Source organism: Leptonychotes weddellii, chromosome 9, assembly GCF_054177405.1.
Source record: "Leptonychotes weddellii isolate Sample4059 chromosome 9, ASM5417740v2, whole genome shotgun sequence".
Classification (NCBI taxonomy): Eukaryota; Metazoa; Chordata; class Mammalia; order Carnivora; family Phocidae; genus Leptonychotes; species Leptonychotes weddellii.
Genome location: NC_138377.1, coordinates 91948859 through 91975970, shown reverse-complemented (window position 1 = coordinate 91975970; position 27112 = coordinate 91948859). Strand labels below are relative to the sequence as shown.

At 49.3% G+C, this 27112-nt stretch overlaps 1 protein-coding gene and 1 long non-coding RNA gene across 8 annotated transcripts in view; one reads left to right on the top strand and one right to left on the bottom strand.

Annotated features, from left to right (window-relative positions):
- Positions 1–13203, bottom strand: part of LOC145723289 (uncharacterized) — a 75144-nt gene extending 61941 nt beyond the window's left edge. Inside the window, exon 1 of the long non-coding RNA XR_014148218.1 lies at positions 13140–13203. This is a non-coding gene — a long non-coding RNA (uncharacterized LOC145723289). The remainder of the gene's footprint in view (positions 1–13139) is intronic.
- A 4871-nt stretch (positions 13204–18074) lies between these two features.
- CA12 (carbonic anhydrase 12) overlaps positions 18075–27112 on the top strand; it is a 55917-nt gene continuing 46879 nt past the window's right edge. For all 7 annotated transcript variants that reach the window (XM_081829587.1, XM_081829586.1, XM_081829585.1 and 4 more), the window contains exons 1-2: positions 18075–18185; positions 23369–23389. In XM_081829587.1, coding sequence (XP_081685713.1) covers positions 18104–18185; positions 23369–23389 — 103 coding nt within the window. In that variant the 5' untranslated portion in view covers positions 18075–18103. The remainder of the gene's footprint in view (positions 18186–23368; positions 23390–27112) is intronic.

Below are 27112 nucleotides of genomic sequence, written 5' to 3'. Positions count from 1 at the left end.
ATGTGAATGGTGCTCCCAGAAGCTGTTCAGCTCTGTGGCTCTGCTAGAGTCTGTTTTGTACCATGGGGACAAAAACATGGCCCTTGCTTTTCCTTCCTTTCTGTTATCTCAGGATAGATTGTTAGTCTAAAACCTTCTTTGTAACTAGAAATATCTGTGCCCTATATAAATTTTGAGAGTTATACATACCACATGTAGCTTTCACCTTCTATCCTCATAAGAATTAAACTTCCATTCCCTTTCAGAAAAGTAATACTCTGTACCGAGCATATTTTATGAATAAAGCAATGTACTAAGCCAACTGGAAAAATAAAGTCATGGCCTTTGCCCTTGAGGGATTCAGAAGAGGCTTGATCATACCTAAGATACAGAGGTTTTGCATATCTCAACTTGAACTTTGACTAGAAAAGCAGTAACAGCAATTAAACATGAGCCTGGGGACCAGGACCTCGAGATTCTAGCCTGAATAGGCTTTCTTGGGGGAATGTTATTGGTTAGGTTGAAACTTAGTGGCTTAAAACAACAACATTTATTATTTTTCACGATTCTGTGAGTCATTTGGACAGTGCTGATCCAGCTGATGTGATGGATCTCTGAGGCTGGTAGGTGGTTCCTCCAGCTGGGCCACCTACCTGGAGATTAAGAGGCTCTTTTGTTGAGGAGGACTCTGCTGGGATGGCTTGTCTCTGCTCCACACGCTCTCTCATCCTCGAGCCCAGGAGATCTCATCATGGCGTGCCAAAGAGCAGCAAGACAGGGGAAGCTTCAATAAGCAAGCACTTTAAAATTTCTGCTTGGGTCATATTTGCTCTTGTCTCTGGCCAAAGCAAGTTACATGGCCACACCTGGAGTCAGTGTGAAAGGTACCACCCAAGGATGTGGCTACAGGGACATGTGAACAAATTGAGGGCCACTGGGGCAACAATCCACGGAAGAAAAGACTTCAATTCCTTCTTATTTCAGCTTTTGTATAATGACGATATATTTTATATAATAATGATATGTATATATCTCAGTTTTTATGTGTAGATAGATAATAATACCTTCTTTACTTATTGCCCAGACATGCGAAAAGAACAAAGACACAGACAAAAGTGCTATGTATCACTCCAAGAAAAGCAACAATATAAACGTTATTGGGGCACCTGGGTGGCTCAGTTGTTAAGCGTCTGCGTTTGGCTCAGGTCATGATCTCAAGGTCCTGGGATCGAGTCCCGCATCGGGCTCCCTGCTCGGCGGGAAGCCTGCTTCTCCCTCTCCCACTCCCCCTGCTTGTGTTCCCTCTCTCGCTGTGTCTCTCTGTCAAATAAATAAATAAAATCTTCTAAAAAAAATAGATAAACGTTATTAATTTTACTTCAGTTTCTTCATTTACCTTTCCCACATCTCCTCTACAATGTGACAAATCTCTCCCACTTACTGGAAATTTCTATCGAAAGCAAAGGCCATATTTCAAAAGAAGTTCCATTTCTCTTACAATCATCACCTATATAGGTACACTTCAAGGGCCTTGTGTAGCCTTGAAGGGCCTTGAAGTGTCATTAAGGAGTGGAGACCCAGGAACGTCTGGCCACATGCCACATTCCACAGTTGCCCCAAATGTTAGGCTTTACAGGTACAATTTGTTCTTTTTTTTTTTTTGAGAGAGAGAGCATGCAGAGTGGGGGGAAGGACAGAGGAAGACAGAATCTTCAGCAGATTCCACATTCAGTACGGAACCCAACGCGGGGCTCCATCCCACAACCCTGAGATCATGACTGGAGCCGAAATCAAGATTCGGATGCTTAACCAACCGAGCCACCCAGGTGCCCCAGGTACAATTTGTTCTAAATAGTTGCTCCGCACCGCATAGTTTGAGCCCCTGTTACTACAGCGCCCGAAGGGTTTATTTCATAATAACGAGAATGAGAAGGCGTTTTCTGTGTCTGTTCTTGTTCCTATTTGCATATTGCTGAGTATTACTGCAGGTAACAACACCTCTGCAAATCCAGGTTCGATCCTGCTGGAACGAAGATTAGGCAAGAGCGTTACTTCATCTCTACTAATGACTTCTTTTTCCTATAATTTGTGATCTCTGTCCTTTAATTTGATGAATAAGCATTTATTGAGAATTTACTAGGTGTGAAGAATTGCTGCAGAGATAGAGATGAGTAAAACACAGTCCTTGCCCTCCTCAAGGTCTCTACCTAATGGGACAGTGGAGATAACTAACAACAAATTGTAAGGCAAATCTGACAGTTAAGTGCTCTGGGAAGCATGGGGGAGGGCATGATTTACACCAGTGAGATAAACTTGGGAAGACATCATAAGACTGATGACTTTTGTTCTGAGCCTTGATAAATGATTAGGCTTTCTCCTTGTGGAAAAAGGGTGGGAGAGTTCCCTGCGGAGGGACTTGTATGATAAACAGATAAGATTTAATGCACACACATTCAGAAAAAGATCACCCAGGATGGTCTGAGTGTGGGGTATGCTGTTGTAAGAGGAAAAGGAGGTGAGGCCAACTTGTCCAGTCCTTGAATGCTCTTATTAAAGAGTTTACAAGAGGGCCTTCAATGGCCTATGATTAAAGCATTCCCATGATGGTAATTATTTTAGAACTGTCCCTCTGGCTTCTGGATCTCGATAAAATGGCAACCCATTTTAGGCTACTGGCTATTTTGCTCAACCCAGTGCTGGGAGTGCCTCAGAAATGGGGCAGCCGGTATATCTGAGTCTCTAATGTAGTAACTGTGAGAAGCTTCTAGAGGACAGCAAATAATTGGGTCCCAGGGTATGTGTGTGTGTGACTCTCGTCTACAGGAGAAGGGGAAAGGTGCGACAAGTGGGGAAGCTTTTATCTTGGGCCCTTTCCCTCCCCCATATTTCCATGGACAGATTATAGTTTATCCCAACTCCACTACAAGACAAAACAGAATCACTAGTCCTGCACCAGTAGGAAATAGAGCTTGTAGCTACACGAGGGCAGGCTTAACCCCTGGGGATAGGAAGAAGGTAACAGGTGCAGGTAGATCCACATTCCCTTTAAGAACAGGAACTGCTACTACTCCAAAGAGTACTGGAGGTCTTGGCCAACGTGTTAAGGAGTAATAGGTATAAGGATTCGAAAGGAAGTGACAGGTGCCTGGCGGGCTCAGTTGGTAGAGCATGCGACCCTTGATCTTAGGGTCATGAGTTCAAGCCCCATGTTGGGTGTAGAGCCTACTTAAAAAAGAAAAGAAAAGGGGCACCTGGGTGGCTCAGTCAGTTAAGCGTCTGCCTTCGGCTCAAGTCATGATCCTGGGGTCCTGGGATCGAGCTCCATGTCCGGCTCTCTGCTCAGTGGAGAGCCTGCTTCTCCCTCTCCCTCTGCCTGCCACTCTGCCTACTTGTGCTCTCTCTCTGTCAAATGAATAAATAAAATCTTTAAAAAAAAAAAGATATGAACATGAAAGGCAACTGTACAAAAAAATACATAGAAATATACATAGGAAAATATATTTATGATTTTATTTTATTTTTTAGATTTTATTTATTTATTTGACAGAGAGAGACAGCGAGAGAGGGAACATAAGCAGGGGGAGTGGGAGAGGGAGAAGCAGGCCTCCTGCTAAGCAGGGAGCCCGATGTGGGGCTCAATCCCAGGACCCTGCGATCACGACCCGAGCCGAAGGCAGACGCTTAACAACTGAGCCACCCAGGCGCCCCTATTTATATTTTTAAAGTGGGGAAGAGTTCTTTTAAAAACAAGACCCTGGGTGGCTCAATCGGTTAAGCATCTGCCTTTGGCTCAGCTCAGGATCCTAGGGTCCTGGGATGGAGCCCCGTGTCAGGCTCCCTGCTCACTGAGGAGCCTGCTTCTCCCTCTCCCTTTGCCCTTCTCCCTGCTCGTGCTCGCTCTCTCTCTCTCAAATAAATAAATAAATAAAATCTTTAAAAAAACCCCAAACAACCCAAGACCTAAAAAGTACAATCAGAGGCCAAAAAAATTGAGGGATTTGACTGTTTCAGAATTAATGATAATGACGGATATTGTTAACAGAATTAGCTGACAGGTGATTGACTGAGAAAAAAAATATTTGAGACTTCTAAAACCAACAGGGATTATTACCTAGAATATATAAGAAAGTGCTACCAATCAGTCAGAAAAAGACAGAGAACCCAATAGAAAAATGGACAAAGAATATAAATATGTGACTCACACAAGAGAGTCCACTAGTTTCGCTCAACCCCACCAGTTACAGATGCATGAAAATGAAAACAAGAGCAAGAGATCTCTTTTTACCCGCGAGGTTGGCAAAAATCAGGAAACCGGATAACACCAAATTCTGGCGAGGTCTGAAACTCTTCTGCTGACCCGCTGGGAAAGTACACTGCGGGCACGGTCCAGGGCAGGGCAAAGATAAGCAAAGCGGGACACTAGCTCAAGCAGTGGGGACAGGTCTTACTCAGTAACTATGTTGCAAGAGGGAAAAAGAATCCAGGGAGAACGGGACTCCACTTCCTCCAAAACAAAAGGCTGGCAACATTTCTAAGGCAGGGAGATACTTAAAGGATGTGCAGAAGAGAAAGGTATTGAGGCGGGTGTTAAGAGGGCTCAGTCTGTGACGAGGCCGCCTGGACTGGCTCATCGGGGCTTATCTAGAGGAGAAGCAAATTCTCCTGTGTCTGTGACAGGAGCCGCCGCTCCAGGCTGCGGCAAGGTGATGGCTCAATGTAGTCCCTGCCAGGAGAGGAGAGGAAACCGTTGGGGCTGGTAGATTTGATTTCAAAGGGCAGAGAAAGAATTTATCATTGCATGAGTTCTAAAGTCACTGCTCTAAGGGGAAGTTCGGGAGCCTACCTGCTAGAACAAACAACAAATTCTCCTGGCCACATTGAGCTTCCATTCCAGGTGAACACTCCGAGGGGGCTGGGGTCACCCTAGGGATGAGCTTAAGCTACTGAAGCCCTGCTAGTGTGCTGTCAGGTCCCTCTGTGGAGGGGATGGAGCATTAGAGGCCAAGAGCTCTGTAGTTCTCAGGGATAACCTGGCAGTACTTCGTCGGCGTCAACTGGCACGGACAGAGGCGCCTGGGTGGCTCAGTCGGTTAAGCGTCTGCCTTCGTCTCAGGTCATGATCCCAGGGTCCTGGGATCGAGCCCCGCGTCGGGCTCCCTGCTTAGCAGAGAGCCTGCTTCTCCCTCTCCCTCTGCCTGCCACTCTGCCTACTTGTGCTCTCTCTCTATCTCTCTGTTAAATAAATAAATAAAAATCTTTTTAAAAAAATTTGTCATGGACAGTATAACTCAGCGATGCCCCTCCTGGCCTCTGCTTCAGAGACACCCTTGCTCAGGTCCTAAAGGATCGGGTCCTAAAATTCATCTCACCAGAGTGCAGGCTGTAGGCAGTGGGGGGAGATCTGCCAGGGGAACGGTGGGTTTAAAAATAGAAACTACACACAATAAAATAGTGTATTTTATAAGTTCATATACATACCCAAGAACATGTTATCAAAAACAGGAGAGTGGGGGCGCCTGGGTGGCTCTGTCGTTAAGCATCTGTCTTCGGCTCAGGTCATGATCCCAGGGTCCTGGGATCGAGCCCCGCGTCGGGCTCCCTGCTTAGCAGGAGGCCTGCTTCTCCCTCTCCCACTCCCCCTGCTTGTGAGCGCCCTCCTCTCTCTGTCAAATAAATAAATAAAATCTTTAAAAAACAAAACAAAAAACACCAGGAGAGTGAAGGCCTGTGGGAAGGAGGGAAATGGAAGCGTCAGAGATGGAGGGAGAAAAAAAAGAAAATGAGAAAAAGAAAAGAGCAGCTCCTTACACTGCTGGACGATGAGCGGGGCATAAACTGCACCAGCTACACTGTGGTCAGAGATCGGGGGCGGGGGGGGGTGCGGGACAGGAGAAAGGCTGTCATCCACAGGGTGGACAGGAGCCAGAGGCTGGAGGGCAGAGGCTGGTGGAGTCGCTGGGCGGTGCAGGTGGGGAGGGCCGTGGTCAGGAGAGCCGAGGCGATGGCAATAAAACCAAACCCTCAGTGTCGATTAAGGATCTGCTGTGTACCAGGCCCTGTCGGGCTCTTTCATCCTGTTTGGGATCCCAGAAGCTCCCAGAAGGAAGAAGCCTTTAGAATGGGTGCTGCACAGAATGTGAGCTGGCGTCCAAGGTGACCCCCGAAGTTTCTAACTTGGGCGCCTGGGAGGAGGATGGTGCCATTAACCAAACTAAGAAATAAGTGAGGTGGGAAACACAAAAACATGACCTGGGATCTCCCAATGCCTGACTTTGACAATCCAGATTCTAAGAAGGCATTCCTACTCAGGCAGAAGAAAAGTGATAGTCACCCTGCTCCTAGTAATAATGGGTATTTTTGGAAAAACAACAAAAAATTAAAGTGCTTATTGCACATTAGATACCGTGCTCGAGCTGTTTGCACCCATTAGCTCATTCACAACCCTCTAAATACTGTTTTTTTAAAAAGACCCTATTTGGGGGCGCCTGGGTGGCTCAGTCGTTAAGCCTCTGCCTTTGGCTCAGGTCATGATCCCAAGGTCCTGGGATCGAGCCCCACATCTGGCTCCCTGCTCCACGGGAAGCCTGCTTCTCTCTCTCCCACTCCCCCTGCTTGTGTTCCCTCTCTCGCTGTGTCTCTCTCTGTCAAATAAATAAATAAAATCTTTAAAAAAAAAATTAAAAAAAAAAATAAAAAGACCCTATTTGTTTATTTTAGAGAGGGAGTGACCGTGAGTGGGGGGAGGGGCAGAGAGAGAGCATCTTCAAGCAGACTCCTCGCTGAGTGTGGAGCCTGCTGCGGGGCTTGATCTAATGACCCTGAGATCATAACCTGAGCCAAACCAAGAGTCGGACGCTCAACCAACTGGGCCACCAAGGCGCCCCTAAAATACTATTATCATCTCCACTTTACTGATTAGGAAATGAGCTCAGAGAAGTACCTGTCTCCAGTCCCAAGGTCACAGAGCTTCTGCAAACCCACATCTTCTGATTCCTTAGCCCAACCATGTATCAGATACCATGCCACAGGCTTACTTTTCATGTAATTCTCACCAGTTTCCCATGAGATAGGCTTATTCTCTTCATTTCACAAATGAGGCATGTGAGCCGCAGAGCCCTTCAGTGACCAGTCCAGCCTCTAATTCAGACCCAAGGGCCGTGGTCTTTTCACATCCACAGCTGCACATCTGTCCGTACGACTCCTCAAAGTACTCCTCGTGCTACTGATTCAAACCCTGCCCGGAGGTCAGAGGAGCCGACAGAGATGTATGAACCAACTGCAATGCATGGACCTTTTGGGAGCACAAATCGAACAAGTGGTTAGTAGAACCACCAAGAGGACAGATGGGAAAACATGATGTTAAGGAATTAGTCTAGATTCTTGTGAGGGGCAGTGACGTTGTGATTATGTTTTCAATAAGGGGGTCCTTTCTGAGAGAGAAGTATGTCCAGATGAAATCATACAGTGATTGTCAAAGTGTGGCCCCTGGATCCGCAGCACTGGTTATCATCTGGGAACTTGTCAGAAACAGATTCTCAGTCCCACCCCAGACCTGCTGAATCAGAAACCCAGGCTGGGGTCCAGCAATCTGTGCTTGAACAAGCCCTCTGGGGGTTTCGATGTTCAGTCAAGGTTGAGAACCACTGAAAGAATGTTGAATCTTGAATTTGTTTCAAAGCAGCCCAGGGACGGCATGATGAGTTGGTGAGGGTGTAGAAGAAGAAGCAAGGTTGGTCATGAGTTGCTGATTGTCAAAGCTGGGAGATGGGTACACGGGGGTTCATTCTAACTATACTCTCCTGTTGTTTTTTTTTAAGATTATTTATTTATTTATTTGAGAGAGAGACAGAGAGTGTGAGATAGAGAGAAAGTACAAGCAGGGGGAGCAGCAGAGAAGGGGAGAAGCAGACTCCCCACTGAGCAGGGAGCCTGATGAGGGGCTCCATCCCAGGACTCTGAGATCATGACCCAAGCCAAAGGCAGACGCTTAACCCACTGAGCCACCCAGGCGTCCGTTTTCTCTGCTTTATACCTGTTTGGAAGCTTTCCCTAGTACACAATTTTCAAAATCTGACCGTTTTTTGCAGTGACCCCCCCCCCCCCCCCGGCTGCTCTCTCCTTGCTCCTCTTGGTCCTTTTTCTCCAGCTCTCCTCCACCTGGAACGTTCCCTCCTGGCTTCAGAAATGGCAGCTCCTCTTATTCTCCTTATTTGCCTCGAGTTTTCCAAATCTTTGAGGCTCTCTCTGCTCTTGCCTTGTCTCCTTGTCCTCCCTGCTGATGTTTTTAAATGACCCATCTCTCATCTGTTGTCGTTTCTCTCCTACTTGGCTCACTCTTTGTGTTTGCAAAACCGGGTTTCTCAGAGGCACGGACCAGGACCGCCAGTCATCCAAGACATTTTCTCTGCACTTGCCACTTGGGATCTTTCTGCTGCTTTTGTTGGCACTATTGACTCTTCCTTGTGTAGTGTGACAAAGAACCACAGGCTCAACATGGCATCACTGAGGCCAAGTCTCGAAACAGGGACTTAACACCTAACCTAACTGTAGTTTCAACCTCTCCTAGAAAGATAATCTTCAGCGGTCAGTCAGGGAGATTCTGGTCAGCATCCAAGAGGCAATCTGTCCCGTGGGTCCTCTCCATCCACCGCCCCCCACCTCCATCCATCCAAGGGAAGATGAAATACTCTGCAGAATGAGACCCCCGCCCCATCCCCTAAGGGAAAGGCCTTGCCTGGACTGATCCTTTCTTTTGCTAATAACCTCTTTGTCCCACCCTTTTTCCTATAAAAACCTTCCATTTGGTACAACTCCTCGGGGAGCTCCCTTCCATTTGCAAGATGGGATGCTGCCTGATTCTTGAATCGCTTAATGAAGCCACTTAGATCTTCAAATTTGCTCAGGTGAATTTTTGTTCTTCAACACTAGTCTATTGCTTCTTTCATTTTAAAAAAGAAGGGCGCCTGGGTGGCTCAGTCGGTTAAGCATCTGCCTTCAGCTCAGGTCATGATCCCAGGGTCTTGGGAACAAGCCCCGAATCGGGCTCCCTGCTCACTGGGGCGCCTGCTTCTCCCTCTCCCTCTACCCCTCCCCCGTGCTTGTACTCTCCCTCTCTCTCTCAAATAAATAAATAAAATATTTTAAAAAAGAAAAAAGAAAACATTTGCCTCTTTCAATGTTTTTAAAATTTAACTTGTGTGACTTTCAATTTGTAACAGACTTGTTTAAAAAAAAAACCAACCACCTCAACAATGCAGAAGTGTAACAAGTAAAACTATCACCTTGTTTCTTGGGACACTGTTGTCACAGTTTTTACTTCCTACTGTCCTAGCTAATCCCTCCTCCGGGTCTGAGTTCCTCCCTCCCCTCTTCCTGCCTTAGGTTCCCCAGGACAGCCCTTCATCTATGGAACTGGAAGACCACAGCCCATTGCTTCTTCAGACTGAAAGATGGAGAAAGTTCAAGGGGGAGGAAGAAGTGAAATAGAGAGGAGGAGAGCAAAAGCAGAACCAGTGAGTGGGAGGAGGGTGGTTGGCAGCCTAGAAGTGGGACAAGGAATAAAATATCTGTCCTGGATGTCTGGCTCTGATGATACCCCAAACTTTTCCCTTCATTGAGTGTCCTTGGCTCTTGGTCTTGGCTCTTGGGCTCTTTTAGGAGCTCTGAGGCCCAGAAGCTTCTTTAGAGGGCCTATCGATGAAACACCGAGCACCATGTGAACTTAGAATGAAGACTCATTGTCATGCACCATGGCTGTTCCTGCCCTGGGCTGTGAACTTGGACCCCTCCTTGTGGGCTCACTTCTCAGAGGCCAGTGCTACGTATATAATGACTTCCCCTTGTCCCCAAAGCCATCAGCCACTGACTTTCAGACAATCTACTCACTGTCATATGTATCTGATTCCCTCCATTTATATCTTTGTTGCTCTTCTAGGAATTTCTTGATCTTCTTGAGGAAGTCCCTCAAGAAACTTGACTCCCTGTTTTAAATCGCTGGTATTCCCAGGTTTCATGACATCTTGAAACTTGTCTTAGGATGTTGTCAATGCAGGGGCGCCTGGGTGGCTCGGTCAGTTGAGTGTCTGACTCTTGGTTTCAGCTCAGGTCCTGATCTCAGGGTCATGAGCCTGAGCCCCGCATTGGGCTCCACGCTTAGCACAGAGTCTGCTTAAGACTCTCCCTCTCTCTCTTCCCCTCCCTCTTGCTTGCTCTCTCTGTCTCTAAAATAAATAAATCTGAAAAAAAAAAGATGTTGTCGATGTAAAAATTATTAAGATCACGTAGAAATGTAGGAAAGTGCTATGATCCAATGCTAGGTTTTTATTAAAAAGTTGTGTCCACAATATGGTATATTTACTTGATGGTAACTGGATAAATATTTTTTGTTGTCACGGACAAGAACTTGAGAATGGAACGTGCAAGAAGTTATTGTCAGCTCGGATGGATTAGTGGGCAATTTTTTTCCCTTTTATGAATCCCCTCTAGATAATTTTGTTTATAAAAATCATTTGGCCAAGATGTTTCCCTGTTCTAGTTCAGTGTTGAGAGTTCTGTTTCCAGTCTTGGTGGGGCCTGTTTTGTCCAGCATCGGACTCTGTTGAATCTTCACAGAATCATCATGTTGCTCATGCCCCAGGTGGAAGACCAGAGAGTTATCTTTGACTTCCCTGAGCTTCCCCTTTAGTCTGGACAATGGCCACAAGTTAGCACTGTTCCTTCCATAACTTTTCTCTGCCTTCTTCCCCATTTCCTTCTGCGGGCAGCTAGTTATAGACCTATTGTGATGGCATTTCTTTTATTCACGATCTCTCAATTGATTTCTTTCCTTTGAATTGTGTTCACATGGTTTTTCTCTCAGAAGTGTAATGACCTCCAAGATCCTTCTTAGCACAGATCAGATGCCTTCACTATAAACAAACAACTCTACAGTTGCAAGCATCGATATACTTTGTAATTACGGCATATGGAGTCCTCCCTAAATATCTCAAAAGAATCTTACAAATTCTCACTGGAACGAAATGGCACAGTCTCTGTAATAAAAATGGAATGACTGAGTAATCTGAGATATTTCCCTTTCCTGTGCCACACCCCCAAGGGAAACAATTTGAAGGAAGAGCCCACGTTTCTGGGTTCTAATTTTCTAATTCTCTGAATATCCTTTAAGGACTCTCTGTCTCTTGCCATCATTTCTACCATCCATGAAATCCTGTTGAGTAGAGAAAACACAGATATGCCTATCAAAATCAACTTTTGCAAGGGCCCCTGGGTGGCTCGGTCAGTTAAGGGTCTGACAGTTGGTTTCGGCTCAGGTCATGATCTCGGGGGTCAGGGGATCGAGCCCTGAGTCGGGTTCCATGCTCAGTGGGGAGTCTGCTTGTCCCTTTCTCTCCCCCTCTGCCCCTCCCTCTGCTCTCTCTCTTTCTCAAATAAGTAAATAAAATCTTTGGAAGAAAACTAACTTTTGCATATCAGTGTTAAAAAACTGAAATGCAGATGTAAGTAATCTAGTTATAATTTATTCCACTGCAAAGTGAACCTCAAACTCTTTTTTTTGCCTAGCTCACCCTTTTATTATAACAGAGTGTAACTTCAGGAACAGATGGAAGAACGGCACAGGGCGAGGTCTGTGGTAGGGGTGCCATGCCTCTCCAGGGCCCACTGTCCGCACATCTCCATGCGCTCACCAACCCATAAGTTCTCCAAACCCCGTCCCTTTGGGTTTTTTATGGAGGCTTCATTACACGGGCATGATTGATGAAATCACTGGTGATTGGTGATTGATTCAACCTCCAGCCCCTCTCCTCTCCCCTGAGCCCCAAACTCTTAATTTCAAGGATGGGGGATGGGGTGGGCATAAAGAAGTTAGCTCCTTAGGTAAGACTTCTTTACTCTGTGAGCTCAGCACGCCGCCTCTCCTTGGGGAAGTATCTCTAGTTCACTGGCTGCGCCGTCCTGGATGAGAGAACTAGGAAGCCTTGGCTGCCTATCCACTCTCCTGGCCACGGGGGACACTTGAGCCCTTTTTCGGGGCTTGAGAGGGAGCTGGATCCTTGTCAGGGCTGGCCTCTGGCCAGAGAAGCAACTCAATTAGAAGGGTCTGTAAGGAAGCTCCCCGGCCCCCACCTGTCCATGTCATGAAACCAGCTATGTTAACTGCACCAGGGTCCCAGCCTACTGAGCTCTCTGTCAGGCATTGGGGCCGAAAGAAGATGGGTTGCTTGCCAGTTTTCTTTGAAAGAAACGGAAATGAAGGATCAGGTTATCAATTCCTGCAATTGTACAGAACAAGAGTATCTAAGCAAAGGGAAATTACCAGCTTATTCTAATAGCATGCGGTATCTCTGAGCTCAGGAATACCTCCCAGCTCCAAGATTCTAGTGATCAGGCATTTCCTGTCATAAAGTACTTCTGAGTCTACTTGATTAAAAGGCATTATTGCCTCAGTAGGAAGACTGGTTTGTTAGGACAAAAGTGACATTCTTTGAGAGGCCGATGTGTAGAATTAGGGGAAAAGAGATGTCTGGAAATCATCATTCATTCTTCTCTTAGGGTTCATGAAAGCTGGTGTAGTTGCCCAAACGAGGGAAGTTGGTGGGGTTGCCTAAACTAGAAACTACGGGTGAAACCGTCCCCCTTCAGCCATTTGAGGCCTTCCTACAGCAGAGAACTACCATTAATATCGTGCTCATTATGTGCCCCTGGGCTAAGTTCTTTACAGGCCACGCTTATTATATTTATTCCTCCCTATTGCTCTTTGGGGGTAATACTTACTCTATGGCCCTCATCTCTTTAAAAAGGAAAATAGGAAATTGAAACTCAGAGAGGTTAAGTGACTTGCCCAATTTACCATGAGTAGTGAGTGGTGGAGCTGACTTTCAAAACCCAGGTTCATGTGATGCCAAACTCTTTCCCCTGTGTCACTGGGCCTTCCTAACTGCAGGCGGAAATTGTCAGAATTGGTATCAGGAGTATCACTTTAGGTTGGCACCATGCGCTTGCTGGGATGTGCTCTATGACTGTCCTCTGGTTTGAAGGACAGGGGTGAGAGAGGACAGTGCTTCACACTGAGAACAAGAAGAATAGGATCTGGACCAAACCCCTGAGGTTAGAGAAGAGTGGATCCAACCAGCAGGGGTGAAAGGAGATGTGAGAAAACTTACGCTCTTGTAGTCTAATTATATCTCGTAAACAGTCTCTTGTCAGCTGACCATGGTTTTCAGAATAGTTTACCTGGAAAGAGGAAACATATTGCACCAACATTTATTTTCACTTAAAATGCTAACTTAACTTAGTCCCTGTGCATAGAATTTTAAATTACTGTCATTTTTTAATTAATCATGAAGAGGGCTTTATAAAAACCCTGATGATGAACCATGATTCCGCACTCGACAGAAGCAATCGCTACAGGAGTCGGTGGACAAGTAGTTGGACCAGAGTCACAAGTTGCCACGGTAACTGGGGGCACGGGCTGAATGGGATCTTACAGTCAGTCCCTTGTTGGAATCCAGTTTTCATTTTCTTCGATTAGTAAACCAAGGCTGAGATCAAAACAACCTTTGTTTCGAGCCTTCTCTCAGGAATATCTTGTGTATGTCAAATACTTTTATTTGGTTTTCCAAAGCACTTCCACATCTATGGTCTCATCCCACACTCACAGCCCAGTGTGGGGTTAGACATTCTTATTTCGACTTAGCAATCCAGAAGCCGAGGCCGATGCAGGCCAGATTTGCTATAGGCCTAGAGCTCGTTCCTGGCAGAGCTGAGTTCAGCATTCTTTCCTGCGGGTCACTCTGCCCTCTAGCTGATCCTGCCTGAACGCAAGCAGGGTAGCCAGGGTTCACACACAGGCTGTGACTCCAGGCCACGGCTCCACGAGCAAAGCAGCGGATGTGGATAAACCTACAAAAGTGACTATATTTTCAAAGACCTAGACATTTGCACTAGGATCAAAGGGTCCATGCAAGACCTCAGTCACTACCCAGTCAAAGGAAATGCCTTGGCTTTTTCCTTCCTTCTTCCTCTCCTTCCCTTTCCTTCCTCCTTCCCTCCCTCCCTCTCTCTCTCCCTCTGCTTTCCTCCATACCCCCTTTCCTTGGTCAAAGCAGAGCTCACTGATATAACAAGGAACTATGTAGTCGGGCTCATATTCTCATTGGCTGGAGAACTGTGTCGAATCAGAGCTCTGTGGTCTCAGGTTCCTTGTCCCACATTTTGGCAGATGTGCTCGGCATTGATCAGAGGGCAGGGGCTCTCAGTCACCCCATGGGGACTGGGGAGGAGGACACAGCAGCGTCCCATGCTGAGCATTATTTCGTTGTCAGAATTGCCACACTGTGCCCCTCATCAACAAATAAATGATCATAACATCTAGAAAACTGGAGAATCCCCATCTCAGCAGGATCCAGAAGTAGAATATCCCCATCTAAAGAATTTGCTAGGATAGCTGTGAAAAGGGCCCCTCCTGGGCTGTGGCGACAGAGAATCATCTGGTTGAGGATTCAGTCTCTGCCACTCAAAAAGCCTCACTCAAGGAAAGGGTTTAGCTTTTTCAAGCCTCAGATGCGTGATCTGTAAAATGGCAAACCTAACACCCACCCCACAGGTTGTTGTAAGAATAAAGTACCATGCACAGTGTCAGGCAAACAGTAGGTACTCAATAAATGTTAGTTCTCCTCCGACCGGTCCTTTCTTTATCCGTAAAAAGGTGCGTTCCCAGTTGAGTGACACTGTTTGAAGGGTTAACTCTTACCCTGAGAAATCAAAGTCTCTACACTAACACCATTATGCCTGACAGGCCAATGACTAGGTTGTGTATGGGCAAGTGGGGCCAGCTTTGAGAAAGAAGAGCCCGGTATTAGCTGTGCATTTCAGAGGTCTTATGAAGTCACAGAATCTAATTCTTACATGGGTGATGTCTCCCCTCATCGCCCCAGGACAGAGTGGATCCCTTCTGGTTATACATCAACCTTGCATCACACTTAATCCAATCTTAATTATATGGTTGTTCATGAGACCGTTTTACATCTACACACTCTCCAAGAGCAAGGACGAAGCCTAGCACAGTGCCTGGCACACAGAGGGTGAAGGAATGAACAGCAAAGTTTCCACTTGCCTTATCTCATTCCATCCAGATCTCAATTCTGTTAGTGACCCAGGGGCCGGGATGACAACCTGCACTTTACAAATGAGGAAACTGAAGTTTCAAGAGGTCGTACCACTGTCAAGGCCATTCGGTAAGTAGTGGTGGGGCAGGCACTTCGGCCCAGAACTCCGGACACCAAATCTCTGGCTCCTTTCCTCCACACTCCTCTGCCCTTTGACTCATCGGCCTCGCCCCCTTGTCGATTCTGACGGTGACACCGTAAAAGAGCTCCTCTCCCCCTGGAGCCTTCTGTCTGGGCATGTCATTTGGTGGCCAGTTGCCACATTGTGAGTGCTGAAGGTCCCTTTTCCACCTTAACCCATTGACTAATGGTTTAGTTATTGGCTGGCGAGCACCCCATCTGATGATGGCCAAGCGAGCCCAGAAGTGTCCAGTTATGCAGGCCTCAGGAAGCCTCTGGCAGGGAAGATTCCCAGAGTTGGGAACTTAACCTGGTTAGGTTTGTGCTGTTTTTTTGAGGGGCGAAGGGGTGCTTGACATTTGGCTTCAGTACTTTAGAAGGTTGGTCATTCCATCCATTCCTGTTTGCTTTTCCACCCTTCTGATCCCCTAAAATTAAAAAAAAAAAAAAATCACTCAAAGCACTTAGGGCAATTGAATCTCAGTTTATATCCTCAATTCTCTTTTAATTGCTATCCGTTCTTTACTAATTAACCACATCTCTGATCCAGACAAGCAGTAAACATCCCAACCCTCTCCTATGTCTCCATTACACCCAGTTCACAATCTTGCCTTACTGATCTATTAAATCCAGCCCTTTTTTTAACCGCCCCCCTCCCGCATCTCTGGGGATCCTTGGAGAACACTTAGACATGCATGTTCCAGGACAAATTGAACTTAATGTTTAGCCAGACATAATAAAACACCTGAACTGAGAGTAACCAAATGTGTGTACATGGCCCAGTTTCCCTGTATCTAGTCGTGAGCTGTGGGATGAGTGATTTCATCTGCATGGGTTCAGTCTGTGCATCTCCGAGGCCGCAGGGGCTCTTCCCTACCTCTTGTGTCCTTCAAGTACATTTCATCTTCTAAAGCCCTTGATGACAAATCAGAGACAGGAATGCCTTAAGAGCCCCAAGTGTACTGCTCACTCACTGCTCTGGAGCTTATTCAAGGTTCTTTATCAAGAGTTGCAGGCAGAAAAGGTCATCCTTAAGCCCGCTGTGGCCTGGAAGTGCTGGTGACAAGATTGTCTTTGTAACTACTTCCTTAAAAAGACTTCAGAGCTCTTTATTAATGCAAACAATCGCTGAGCTGAGAGGGACAGAACAGTAGCACCCCTTTTAATGTGGGTGGCATGTGCTTCCTGGTGACTCTCAGCACAGAAGCTGCTCAATCCCTCCAAAACCTGCTTGGACAAGTGGTTTCCCTGGTCGCTGAGGCCGGCCTGAGAGTCCACACAGGCTGAGAGTCAGCACAGACCTGAGAGATGTGAGGCTGATCGGGCTGTCAGGCTGTGGTGGCCAACAGAATAGGGCAGGATGGGTCAAGTCGCAAAGTCAGGGGTCATGTACCAGGGCTGGGTAAGTACCCTTCATCAGACCATGTGGTCGGAGCAATGTCTATAGGCAGCAAGAAGCTAAGAGACTAGGCAAGGTCACAGAGCAGGAAGGAAACCGAGCCCAGCGTGGGGAGCAGAACAGACACTGGGAGGCCCAGGGAAGCCAGAAGCACAAATGACAAGCACAATGGGAACAGCAAGTGGCAGTAACAGCAGGAGAAAGATTTATCAAGTATTGGAGGCAGCAGGTTAATAAAATCTTTAACAAGTGAACATGGACTAACTACAAAGGGGGATCAGAGCCACATGTATATAACTAGATGTACACAGATACGTACTTAAAAGAATACACATATGTGTGGGGCGCCTGGGTGGCTCAGTGTCTGCCTTCGGCTCAGGTCATGGTCCCAGGGTCCTGGGATCAAGCCCCGCATCGGGCTCCCTGCTCGGCGGGAAGCCTGCTTCTCCCTCTCCCACTCCCCCTGCTTGTGTTCCCTCTCTCGCTGTGTCTCTCTCTGTCAAATAAATAAATAAGATCTTAAAAAAAAAAAAAAAAGAATACACATATGTGTGAAAAGTGGGCAGAAATGAGCAACAGGTGATGATAATATGCACTGGAAGCTGAACCCAGGACACAATGCAAAACGCCTAGTACAGCGCCTGACACATAGTAGGTAATCAATAATACGCCTTTTTCCTCCACGGCTAACCCACGGAAGGGCTACCGCTCCCCCCGGCTTCCGAGAGAACGGACTGATACTGTGAAGCAGCTTACGTGTTACTAGGGCAAGTCTAATTGCTTCGGAAAGCTGTTCACCGTGTAGCCTGCTGCGCTATTTAGCTATACTAAATGAATTTCTTTGTGTCCAAATGAAAAAGCAAGACCTTCTCAGGCTGCACTGTCCAATCGGCCGCGATTCGGAGTGGAACGCAACCTCTCTGCTCTCCTTTCCAGTCCCTAACGTGTGCCTGGCACACGACGAGGGGGGCCCCTGAAGGAGGCACTGGCCCACACGGCATTATAACTTAGGGGGCTTCTCGGTAAGGGCTGCGACAGCCCGGGGCAGTGACCCCTGGAGCCGGTCCCTAGGCGCACCCTCCCCGGTGGGGCCGACGATAGGCGGCTCTCCCGACCCCTGCCCGCCGCTCCCACGGAGAGACCAGGCTTCCCAGGCGAGCGCTGCGCCCGCCGAGCGCGGCTGAAGTCAGGCTACCGCTCACCTCGCCACCGGGGCGCCAGACCTGCTGTGGGCAGGGCGTTCTCCCCCGCGCACGATGACATCATGTGCTTGGGGCTGAGTTGCTCTATAAGAGCGGCCCGCCACGAGCCGGGCGCCCGAAGAGCAGACGCGCTCGCACGGCCGGGCTGCGCGCACGCGGTCTCCAGCGCGGGAGCAGAGGCAGCGAGAGCCCCCGCTCCCCCACCCGGCGGCGCCCCCGCCCCGCCCCCGCCGCGCGCGATGCCCCGCAGCCTGCACGCCGCCGCCGTCCTCCTGCTCCTCTGCTTAAAGGAACAGCCGGCCGGCCCAGCCCCGCTCAACGGTAAAGTGTCCGCCCGCTCTTTCCTCAGTCCCCAGCGCGCAGCCACACCGGCCCGGAGGATTGCCTGCGGGGCTCGCTAATGCGAAAGCAAAGTCCTTTTGGCGGGGAGCGTACTCTCCAATGGCGTATTTTTAGACACTTTGGAAAACGCGTTTTGGAAAATTCTTTTGCCTTTGGAATACACGACCTGTTGCGATGGGGGGAAGCACGTGTCTTCGGATTAAAACATGCTCGTGTGTTCTTGGAGCTCTCCCCAGCTCTGGAGGGGTGGGTGGCTTGGGAACTTGCTAAGGGGTGGGGGAGGGAGAAGGGGAACCAGGATTTAAAATGCTGTGCCCCGATCCGCGATCCACGTGCAGATGGTCGAGGAGTCAATGTGGCGTCGGAGCCGCCTGGTTAGCAGGAAGGGTTTGCAATGCCCCAGCTGCAGCACCTTCCCGCAGTGGTGGATGCTTTTCTTTGGAGGAGAGGCTCTTTACCATTAAGTTTCACCTCCAAGTCAAAGGGATGATGCATCCCATTCTTAATCATTGTTTTTCTCCAGAAGGGCTCTACTGTCTTGAACGTGTGTGTGCACTCGGAAGAGCATACACACCTCACTTCTGAGTGTAATTAGGGCTCTTAACCCCGAAAGGCTGGAGGCTGAGGGTGCCCAAGGGGATGGCAGGAGGAGGTGTGGGGACCTTGGGTCAAGGCAGTGAGTTTGGGTGCGCAGCCAAGGTCAAGGTTAGTTAATCCTTAGGAGCAAGGAGAGGATGACAAGCTTTTGCCTGCCTCTCCAGCTGCTGGCTGAGCACTTTTCTTGGGGTAGATAGTGAGTTTTGTGGAAACTTCCCCAGTAACTGATGGTAGCTCCTGCCCTTGACAGAGTGTGTTCCAAGTTGTAGGGACATTTGTAGGTGCTATCGGTCCTGGACCGAGGTTAGGCTGAAATATTTGTAGGAGGGCTGAAAGTGACTATGATGGCTGGAAATGGATCCTCCCTTGCTAGACAGTGGTGTGGGAAATTGATCCTGCTCTGTAGCGTGAAGACTCAGAGCCTCCTTCTCTGCTGGAGGTCACACGGTGTCGGTGGGGCTGGGTAGGAGGGAGGTGGGGGAGCTGGCCTGTCACAGCGTTGGCGTTACTCTTAACTCAAATCCACTGGCTGGTAAGATATGCTTGGTATTATTTCCCTCGTCTGGTCCAGAAGAAATAGAAGGTTGGGGGACGCCCGGGTGGCTCAGTTCATTAAACACCGGACTCTTGATCTCAGCTCAGGTCTTGATCTCCGGGGTGTGAGTTCAAGCCCCACGTTGGGCTCCATGCTGGGCATGGAGCCTATTAAAAAAAAAAAAATTGGTGGAAGAAAGGGGTTACATGAAAGTGGAAATTAATTTTTAAAACTGCAGACTTTGACACGTATTCCCCTTTTGAGAAAGCTGCACCTGGACCTGAAGTTTTGTGAGAAATCTCCCTTGTAGTTCCAAGCTGCTCTGAGACAGGAGAGAAACAGCCATTCATTGGCTCTTTCCAGAAAGCCTGTTACTACCCTCACTCTGGGGCAGCCCCTCCTCCCTTCCCTCTCTTCCCCTGCCATCCCTGCCCTCCCCTCCCTCTCCTCCCTCTCTCCCTAGCCCCTGCCCTTGCCCCTGCCCTTTTGCCTCCCTTTCCCTCCTCCTTTGCCTTCCTTCTCTCCCCATTTTCCAAGTCGGGGTGGGGGAGCTTGCAGTCAAAAAGCCACTTTCACCCCCACACTGAGTAGCCAGCCTGCCTACCCCTAGAGTCCAAGAACACAGTTTTTATTCTGTTATTCCTCGTGTAGGTTTCTTGACTGTTTAAGTGCCTCAGGGGACAAGGTCAAAGCCAAAGTCACCGAGATGTAGAGTGTCAGTATTAACACAGGGTGGGGAGTGGAGGGGGGTTAAACTAGGTAATGAGGTCAAAGTGTGGTCTACCCTCCTCCCAGAGCATTTAAACTCCCAGCATTTGGCACTGGTAAATGTCTGGGAAAAAAAAATGACTGGAGTGGGGAAGGAGGGAGCATAAAAAGGTGAGGTCACGTGTCTTCTGGAGAAAACCTTTGAATGCTGAGTTGCTGTGGGGAACATTTCAATGATTTCTCGCAGAGTCTGCTCTGCCTGAACCTGGTATGGAGAGCTGAGCAGTCTCTGGCAATGACGGTTACTCAGAGAAGGTTCTAGCACCCAGATCAGGAAGCAGGCAGGGCCCTGAACCCCTGGCCTGGATCCTCATCTGTCCCACTTCCTCAGTGAGCACGCCGGGCATTCTCCCCGCCCGGTACAGAGTTGGCCTGCAGGTTCTAACAGGCATCGAGCTGGGCCTCCCAGGTCTCCCACACAGAAGAGGAAAAAGGTCCCTCCTGGAAAAGCCTGCTCCCTGAGGAAACCTCCAAGGTGTAGGTAGCCACAGGGGTCTTGGCCCAGCCTGCCTCCTGCATGTGGTCAGGACTCCTGCCCTAACCAGGAGGCGGAGAACCATGAGGCGCCACATCCAAATAACACACAAACACACACACACACACACACGTCCCTTCAGAAAGTCTTCCTCCGGTCAGTTCTGAGCTGAAGAGGGACGAGGCTGGGCCCTGACCTTCATCAGATGACCCCCCCAACATTCAGACCACCCTCCCCTTCCTTCTACGGTGCTGCTTCTCCCCAGCTTCCAGCTCCCCAGTCCTTCCGGACACTGTCATTTATATCCAAAGCACCAGGGCCTGAGGACCAGGCAGGCTTGCCTGGAGAGAGGAAGGCAGGGAAGTTCACTCTGGATGCTGCTGCTTTTTAAGAACGCATCCCCGGTCCTGTGTCACCACCGGAGGTCTCAGTCCCCCATGTCCACTCCGTGACACTGGCCCCTGAGCTGCCCGCAGTATTTCCTGGATGCCTCATCTAAGGATGAGCCTCGACCATAGGGAAGACCTCAGCTTAGCAAGCTTTGGTGGGGAGAGCTCAGAAGAGGTGGAATATGAAAGGCTATGATTTGATTTGGGGGCAGGTGCAATTAAAGTCCTGGCCAAGGCAGGACTGCTCGGAGGCTGCAGCTGTTTTTCTGGTGGTCTCCAGGATCACGGGAGTGGCCGTCTCTCCGGGTTAGCTGTGAGGATGAACTCCCCCAATCCTCATGAACGTCTGTGTGCTGAGCTTCCAAGTGCTCTGCCCAGCTACCTGGCAATGGTCTGGTTTCTTCTAGCTCTGAAATCCAGAACTGGATTTCAGTAGCGAAGCCCTCAGACAAAACCCCTGAAGAGGTTTGAGGTCCCCTGTAGCTTGGTTCCAAGGCAATGCCTTCTTTGTTCCTTTCCAGTGTCGTTTCGGGGAATGCGCTGGCAGTCCACTCGGGGCTTACGCACAGGTTTGGTTCTGCATGTCTTCAGCTAATTGCTAATTCCCGGGAGGTTAATCTTGGGACTCTTAACTCCTGTGGGGTCCATAGCAGGTTTTAGGGGTTCTGCGGACCTCCTGAAATTAATTGTACATGAAATTTTGTGTGTCCAAGCCTATGGACATTTTTATGGGGAAGAGGTCTGTAAGTACTCATTAGATATTCTAAGGTGTCTGAACACCAGCCCCCCTCGCTCCTTGCGATTGAGAAGGAGACTCGAAGATTTCCCAAGTTTGCTGGAGGTACTGGTAAATGTGGAGAGACACTTCTTAGCAGGCACTGATCTTCCACTTCATGCAGGGGACTGTCATTGTCTTACATATAAAACAAGGTGATAGGCTGCAGGTGGTGCGCAGAGACCTCACCGCTTCTCTTCCAGGGAGGGAGGACAGTAATAACACCTCAACCTAAACAAATCATGGAGGAACCCTGCAGGCCTATTTTACTGAGATGTGGAGATACTACCCAGATTGAAAAAGGCTTCAAAGTGCTCTAGGGACCAGGAAAATAGCGAGGGGTGTCAGGGGCCTGATATTTCATTAAAAAGCCTTGTAGAACCATCTGACACTTTAAACCATGTACAAGTGTAACTAGATACAATTACCATTTTGAAAATTAAAAACCAAATTCATTAAAAGCACTGAGGCAAAGAAAGGAACCAGAACAACAGAAAACCATGGGATTAAACTAGCTTTTCAAAAGCAGCAAAATTCTCTTTTTGCTTTTAAAAATCACTGTTGCCTTGAGTAGGAAATGCTCGGTTGCTGTGACGGGTGCAGGTTGCTGGTCAGTTAGGTTTTGCTGCAGATCAGCTCCCTAGAGAGAACGGGGCCGTGAGAGCCTTCCTCTTCCGACTGTACCCTGTGGGCCCCGCATCGTGATGGCATCAAGAGAAGTCAGGAGAGGTACTTGGGATGTGAAGAGTCCCTCTCCCTGGATATGTCCCCTGAGGCACCCCGAGTCTCAGGGTCTCTGTGTCCTTCTGGAGGTGAAGAGGGAGCTGTCAGGCAGGGTACCAAGGGTGGAACTCTGTAACATTTCTTTTTCCAAAATATGTTTGGATGTAGGAACGGGAGACTTCTGTGCGTGAAGGGTGTGCAGTGGGAGGTGGTAGGTGACTTTCATGATGTTCCTGGCAGAACCTCTCCTACACCTTCTCTCCCCCCACCCCCGAAATTCTAACTCGGGGAAGGGGGGCAGCTTCCTCAAAGAAAAACTTTCCTTTTGAGCGGAGTTTTCTCCTCTTTAGGAACTGATGTGAATGGCTCTCCAGGGTGTGTTGTTCGGTGGGAAAAAGCAAGAGGCCTACCAGTGTTTCCAGTATGTTGACATCTGTGTTGCAGAAATGGGGAGAAAGAATGTGATTACATATGCGCGTGTAGTCACTGTGAAAATGTTCCCAGCAGCTCATAAAACTGGCTTTCTCTCTCCTGGAAGCAGGGAGATCGGGTGGGAGGAAGAGCTTTCATTGTGTACCCTTTGGGAGCTTTTGGGGTTTGAGCCTTGTGAATTTCTTTTACGTCTTCAGAAAATAAAATTTGGCTTCTCTAGGATCTGGGAGGCTTCTAATGAAGAAGCCGCCTCCGCGGTCCTTGAGCCCCTGCACCCACTCGCGGCCCCGCGCCTCCCCCTGGTGGCTCTGGGAAGCAGCCGACGTGACACAGACTCTGACAAACGTCCTGCCGTCTGGGCATCCGCCTCCTTTCCGACCTCACCCATTTCAAAATCCAATCTGTAGCGTTTTCTCTCACTTGCTTAAGCTCCGTTGTACTTACTTTGCTTTGTTTTGTTCTTTGCAGGATCCAAGTGGAGCTATTTTGGTAAGTAGAGATCTTAAATACTTTTTTTAAAAAAAAAGATTTATTTACTTTAGAGAGTGAGCGCGGGGGGCGGTGGAGGGGCAGAGAGAGAGAGAGAGAGAATCTTAAGCAGACTCTGCGCCGAGCACATGCCTGACATGGGGCTCGATCTCATGACCTGAGATCATGACTTGAGCCGAAATCAGGAGTCGGATGTCTAACCAACTGCGCCACCCAGGCGCCCCTTAAATACTTTTTGGAGGAGATGGCTGTATTTAATGAAAAAGCCAGAAACGCCATGATCTGTGGAGGTTATTGTGGGGGTTGAGAAGAAGGACTCTGGTATCATTAAGGGAGCACAAAGGCTTCTCTAAAGAACCGTTCCGCACAGGCTGCATGCTGTACTTTCTCCAAGCACAGGAGCCTGCTCCGTGCACTCAAACTATGAATCCTAGCATTCCGGTTTCCAGATTCCTGCAAGGATTTCTGCCAGACCTCCCAGGTGAATGTGCCTCGGTTACCTCCAGACTGCAAGGGCCTTGGGTGGGAGAGAGACCTTCTCCTCCATAGGACATTTATTCTACAATAAACAAAGCATAAAGGGCTCCTTTCTGGAAGTTTGGCTCAGACCCCAGAATTTAAGCTGTCCACGTGTCTAGAATTAACGTCTTGTTGCCATGTTTGTAAGCATGCGGAGTTCAGAAGTGGTGATGGCCTGTCCTTACTGAGAGGGATGCCTGCCCCGTGCGTGAGAAGGGAGAGGGATCTCAAGTATGCAGCGGGGTTTCCGGGGGATTGACAAGAATGACAGTAGCCATCTGTGGCAGGCCTGCGAGATAAGCAGCTTGAAATTAGCTCAGCCAGTGTGTGAAATGGACTGGAAATTTGGTCATCAGCTGGGGTGGGAATGGGAGGCCGAGTGCCAGGTCCACGGACAAGTGCAAGAATGTTAATAATGTCTTGTGAGGGACAGTCAGGAGCACGGGACAAGATAGATTGTTCTGGAAAGAGGAGGCTGGAACTGGCCTCCCTGGCACGGGAGGAGGGGTGACAGGCAGAGGATTTGATCACCACAGTGGAAGCAGAATCCATAGCAAGGTCTGACTTAGATTTGCAAAAGCTAGCCTTTGGCTGTTTGTTAGCCCGGGAGGCATAGAAAAGTCACTGAGTTAATTCGCCAACCACCTACAGGCCAAGGTCTCCTGGCTCCGGCATTGCATGGCTCCATCATTATGTACTTTCTTGTGCAAGACACGCTGCTAAGTGGGTGAGTAATTAGAAGGGGAGGCTGTGCTCTGTAGCTGGGAGTACTTACAACTCCCAATTCAAAGCTGAATAGAGAATGGCAGGTAATGAATAAATGGTTCAGTGCTCTGAGGGTTCCGAGGAAAGAGAGTGCTAGGGCTGGATGGTCAAGGAAGGCGCCCTGGAGGGAGAGGGCTTTCACCTGGACCTTGGAGGATGGAGAGGATTCAGTGGGGGTAGGAAGGAAGTGCTGTTGGCTAAGATGATGATGGCGTCACATGAGCGGAGACAAGAAACAACAAGATGGTATTTGGGGGGCAACATCTACAGAAAGAGTTCCAGGGGAGTGATTAACTCTTAAGATCAGAAACAGAGGTTGTATCGAGCAGGGGAGACATGGAGGGGCAGGCTGGGCCCTTCTCATTTTGTCCCAGAGATGGAGGGGCAGGGCAGGGAGTAATCTGTGTTTTAGGGAGAGTCACGTGGTAGTGGGAGCTGGAGAGGGAATGATGGGGGACAGGAAGGTGTCTGGCCTTTGCAGAATTCCTATTTGAGGTCTTCACATCCAGCTTGGGGATGGCAGTCAGAGGGAAGGAGACGCCAGGCAAATGACTGACCCAGGAAGACTGAGCAGAGTCTGGGCCTCAGGGCTCCTCGGGAGGGAGGCTGGCCGTGTGCGGGGTGACGGGAGCAGCGCAGAAGCATTTCCTGACCACTAGCTCTGGCCAGCCCTCCCTCCCCCTTGCCCTGCACCCCCCGCCCCCCCGAGCAGTGCTCTGCTGAGGAAGCAGAGGGCAGAGTCTAATGGTGCGTGACATGCATGGGCTGAGCACAGAGACAAATCTGGCTTTTGATGAGTGCACGGAGTGCACATGATGTGGGGTCAGCCCTCCGTGCGGGCCAATGAAGGAGGACGGATGCAGGCTGGCCAGGGAGGCGGACAGGTCCAGGCCGGCAGCTGGCACCCGTGGTCAGAGTCACCCGGGGAAACAGAGGGCCTGGCATGGGTGCTACGGGGGAAATGGTTTCCAAGCCATGAGGGCCGCACTGAATGAGGCAAGTCCAGCCAAATGCCACGTGTTGGTTTTCCCAGGGTGCAGACCTCAGCTACTTTGCACGTAGATGCTGCTGAGTCATCCTGATCCAGGGGCCTCCTGCGGCCTGGAACATAGGGTAGGACTTCTAGAAGCACATGGAAAGAGAACCCTACCCCCACTCCCCCTCCACAAAGTCACCAGGCTGACCTCCCTGCTGGCATGCCTGGAGACAGGAGGACCATCTGATGGCCAAGCTGGGCCCCTGTGCACCCCTCCGGGGTGGCTGAAGCAGCAGCTGGAGGTGTGCTGGGTTTAGAATTGCTGAGCAGGCCCTTCCCACCGGAAATCAGTCCCAAAACAATCCTGCTGAGCCCCAGCAGCTCTGCCAACTCTGAGCCGGAGGGCAGTTGCAAGTCAGGTTGCCCTGTGAGCGAATGATCAACTCCAGCTTGCTGAAGTGAATCTCTGCCGTTAGAAGTCAAGGTAGCAGGTGCCCTCGTGCAATGGGGGTGGCGGGAAGGAGGTGCGAGGTGGGGGCTGGTCATGTTTAGTTCCTTGGTGTGGGGGCTGTGTTCAGATGGTGAGGAGTCATCAAGCTGTTCACTGATGATGCACTCTTCTGTATGTGTATTATATGCAATAAAAGAGTTAACAAATTCCAGCTGGCTGGGAGAGTCATCCTTACCCTGGAAGTTTTTTGGCCCTTTCCCACAAAACCCCCCCAAAAAAACAACACAAAAAACCCTTAGTATGTTCAAAACAACAGAGCAACCAAAAAGAATGACTGTGTTGGAACCAAGGACCTAAGAGCACGTCATGTGAGCAGAGAATGGGCCCCGCGCTCCAGCCCCGAGCACACTTGACATTGCTTCGATGCTCCCCAGATGTGAGCTCGCTCAGACACAGAAACCACTGTCTGCTAGAGATCTGGGAGGAATCAGATAAACCTTCAAAAGAGATGGGATGTAAGCTCCTGGAGGGGGTGGGCATCCCACCTCTCCTGGAGTCCAGGGCCCTGCGGGCCAGCCCCTCCATCCCGGCGCAGGGAACTCTGGTGTGATGGTGGCTTGGCCTGGGGATGCGGGAGAGCGGGCTGCAGCCCCTCACGGGCCCTCCTGCCCAGCTTCTCTGCCGTGGTTGGAAGGCCCTGGGCTCTGGCAGGACTCCCTGGGACCCAGGCACTGCCCCCGCATTCCTCGGGCTGCTCTCTCTCCTTCGTCCCAGACCAGAGATTCCCTGGCTTAAAGGATTTCCTTTAAGAATCAGGAAAGGATCCTCCACGGGGGCAAACCTCTCTGGTTCTCTAGGCTTCCGCCTCTACCCACCTTCGGTCCCGAATCTGCTGGAATATTAGGTTGCCGCAAACTTTCCCAGGCACATGACGTCCTTCCCAGACCCTTCCCAAACTCTAAGAATGAGATGCGAAACGTGGAGGGAGGCTGGCGGAAAATCTCCCTACTTT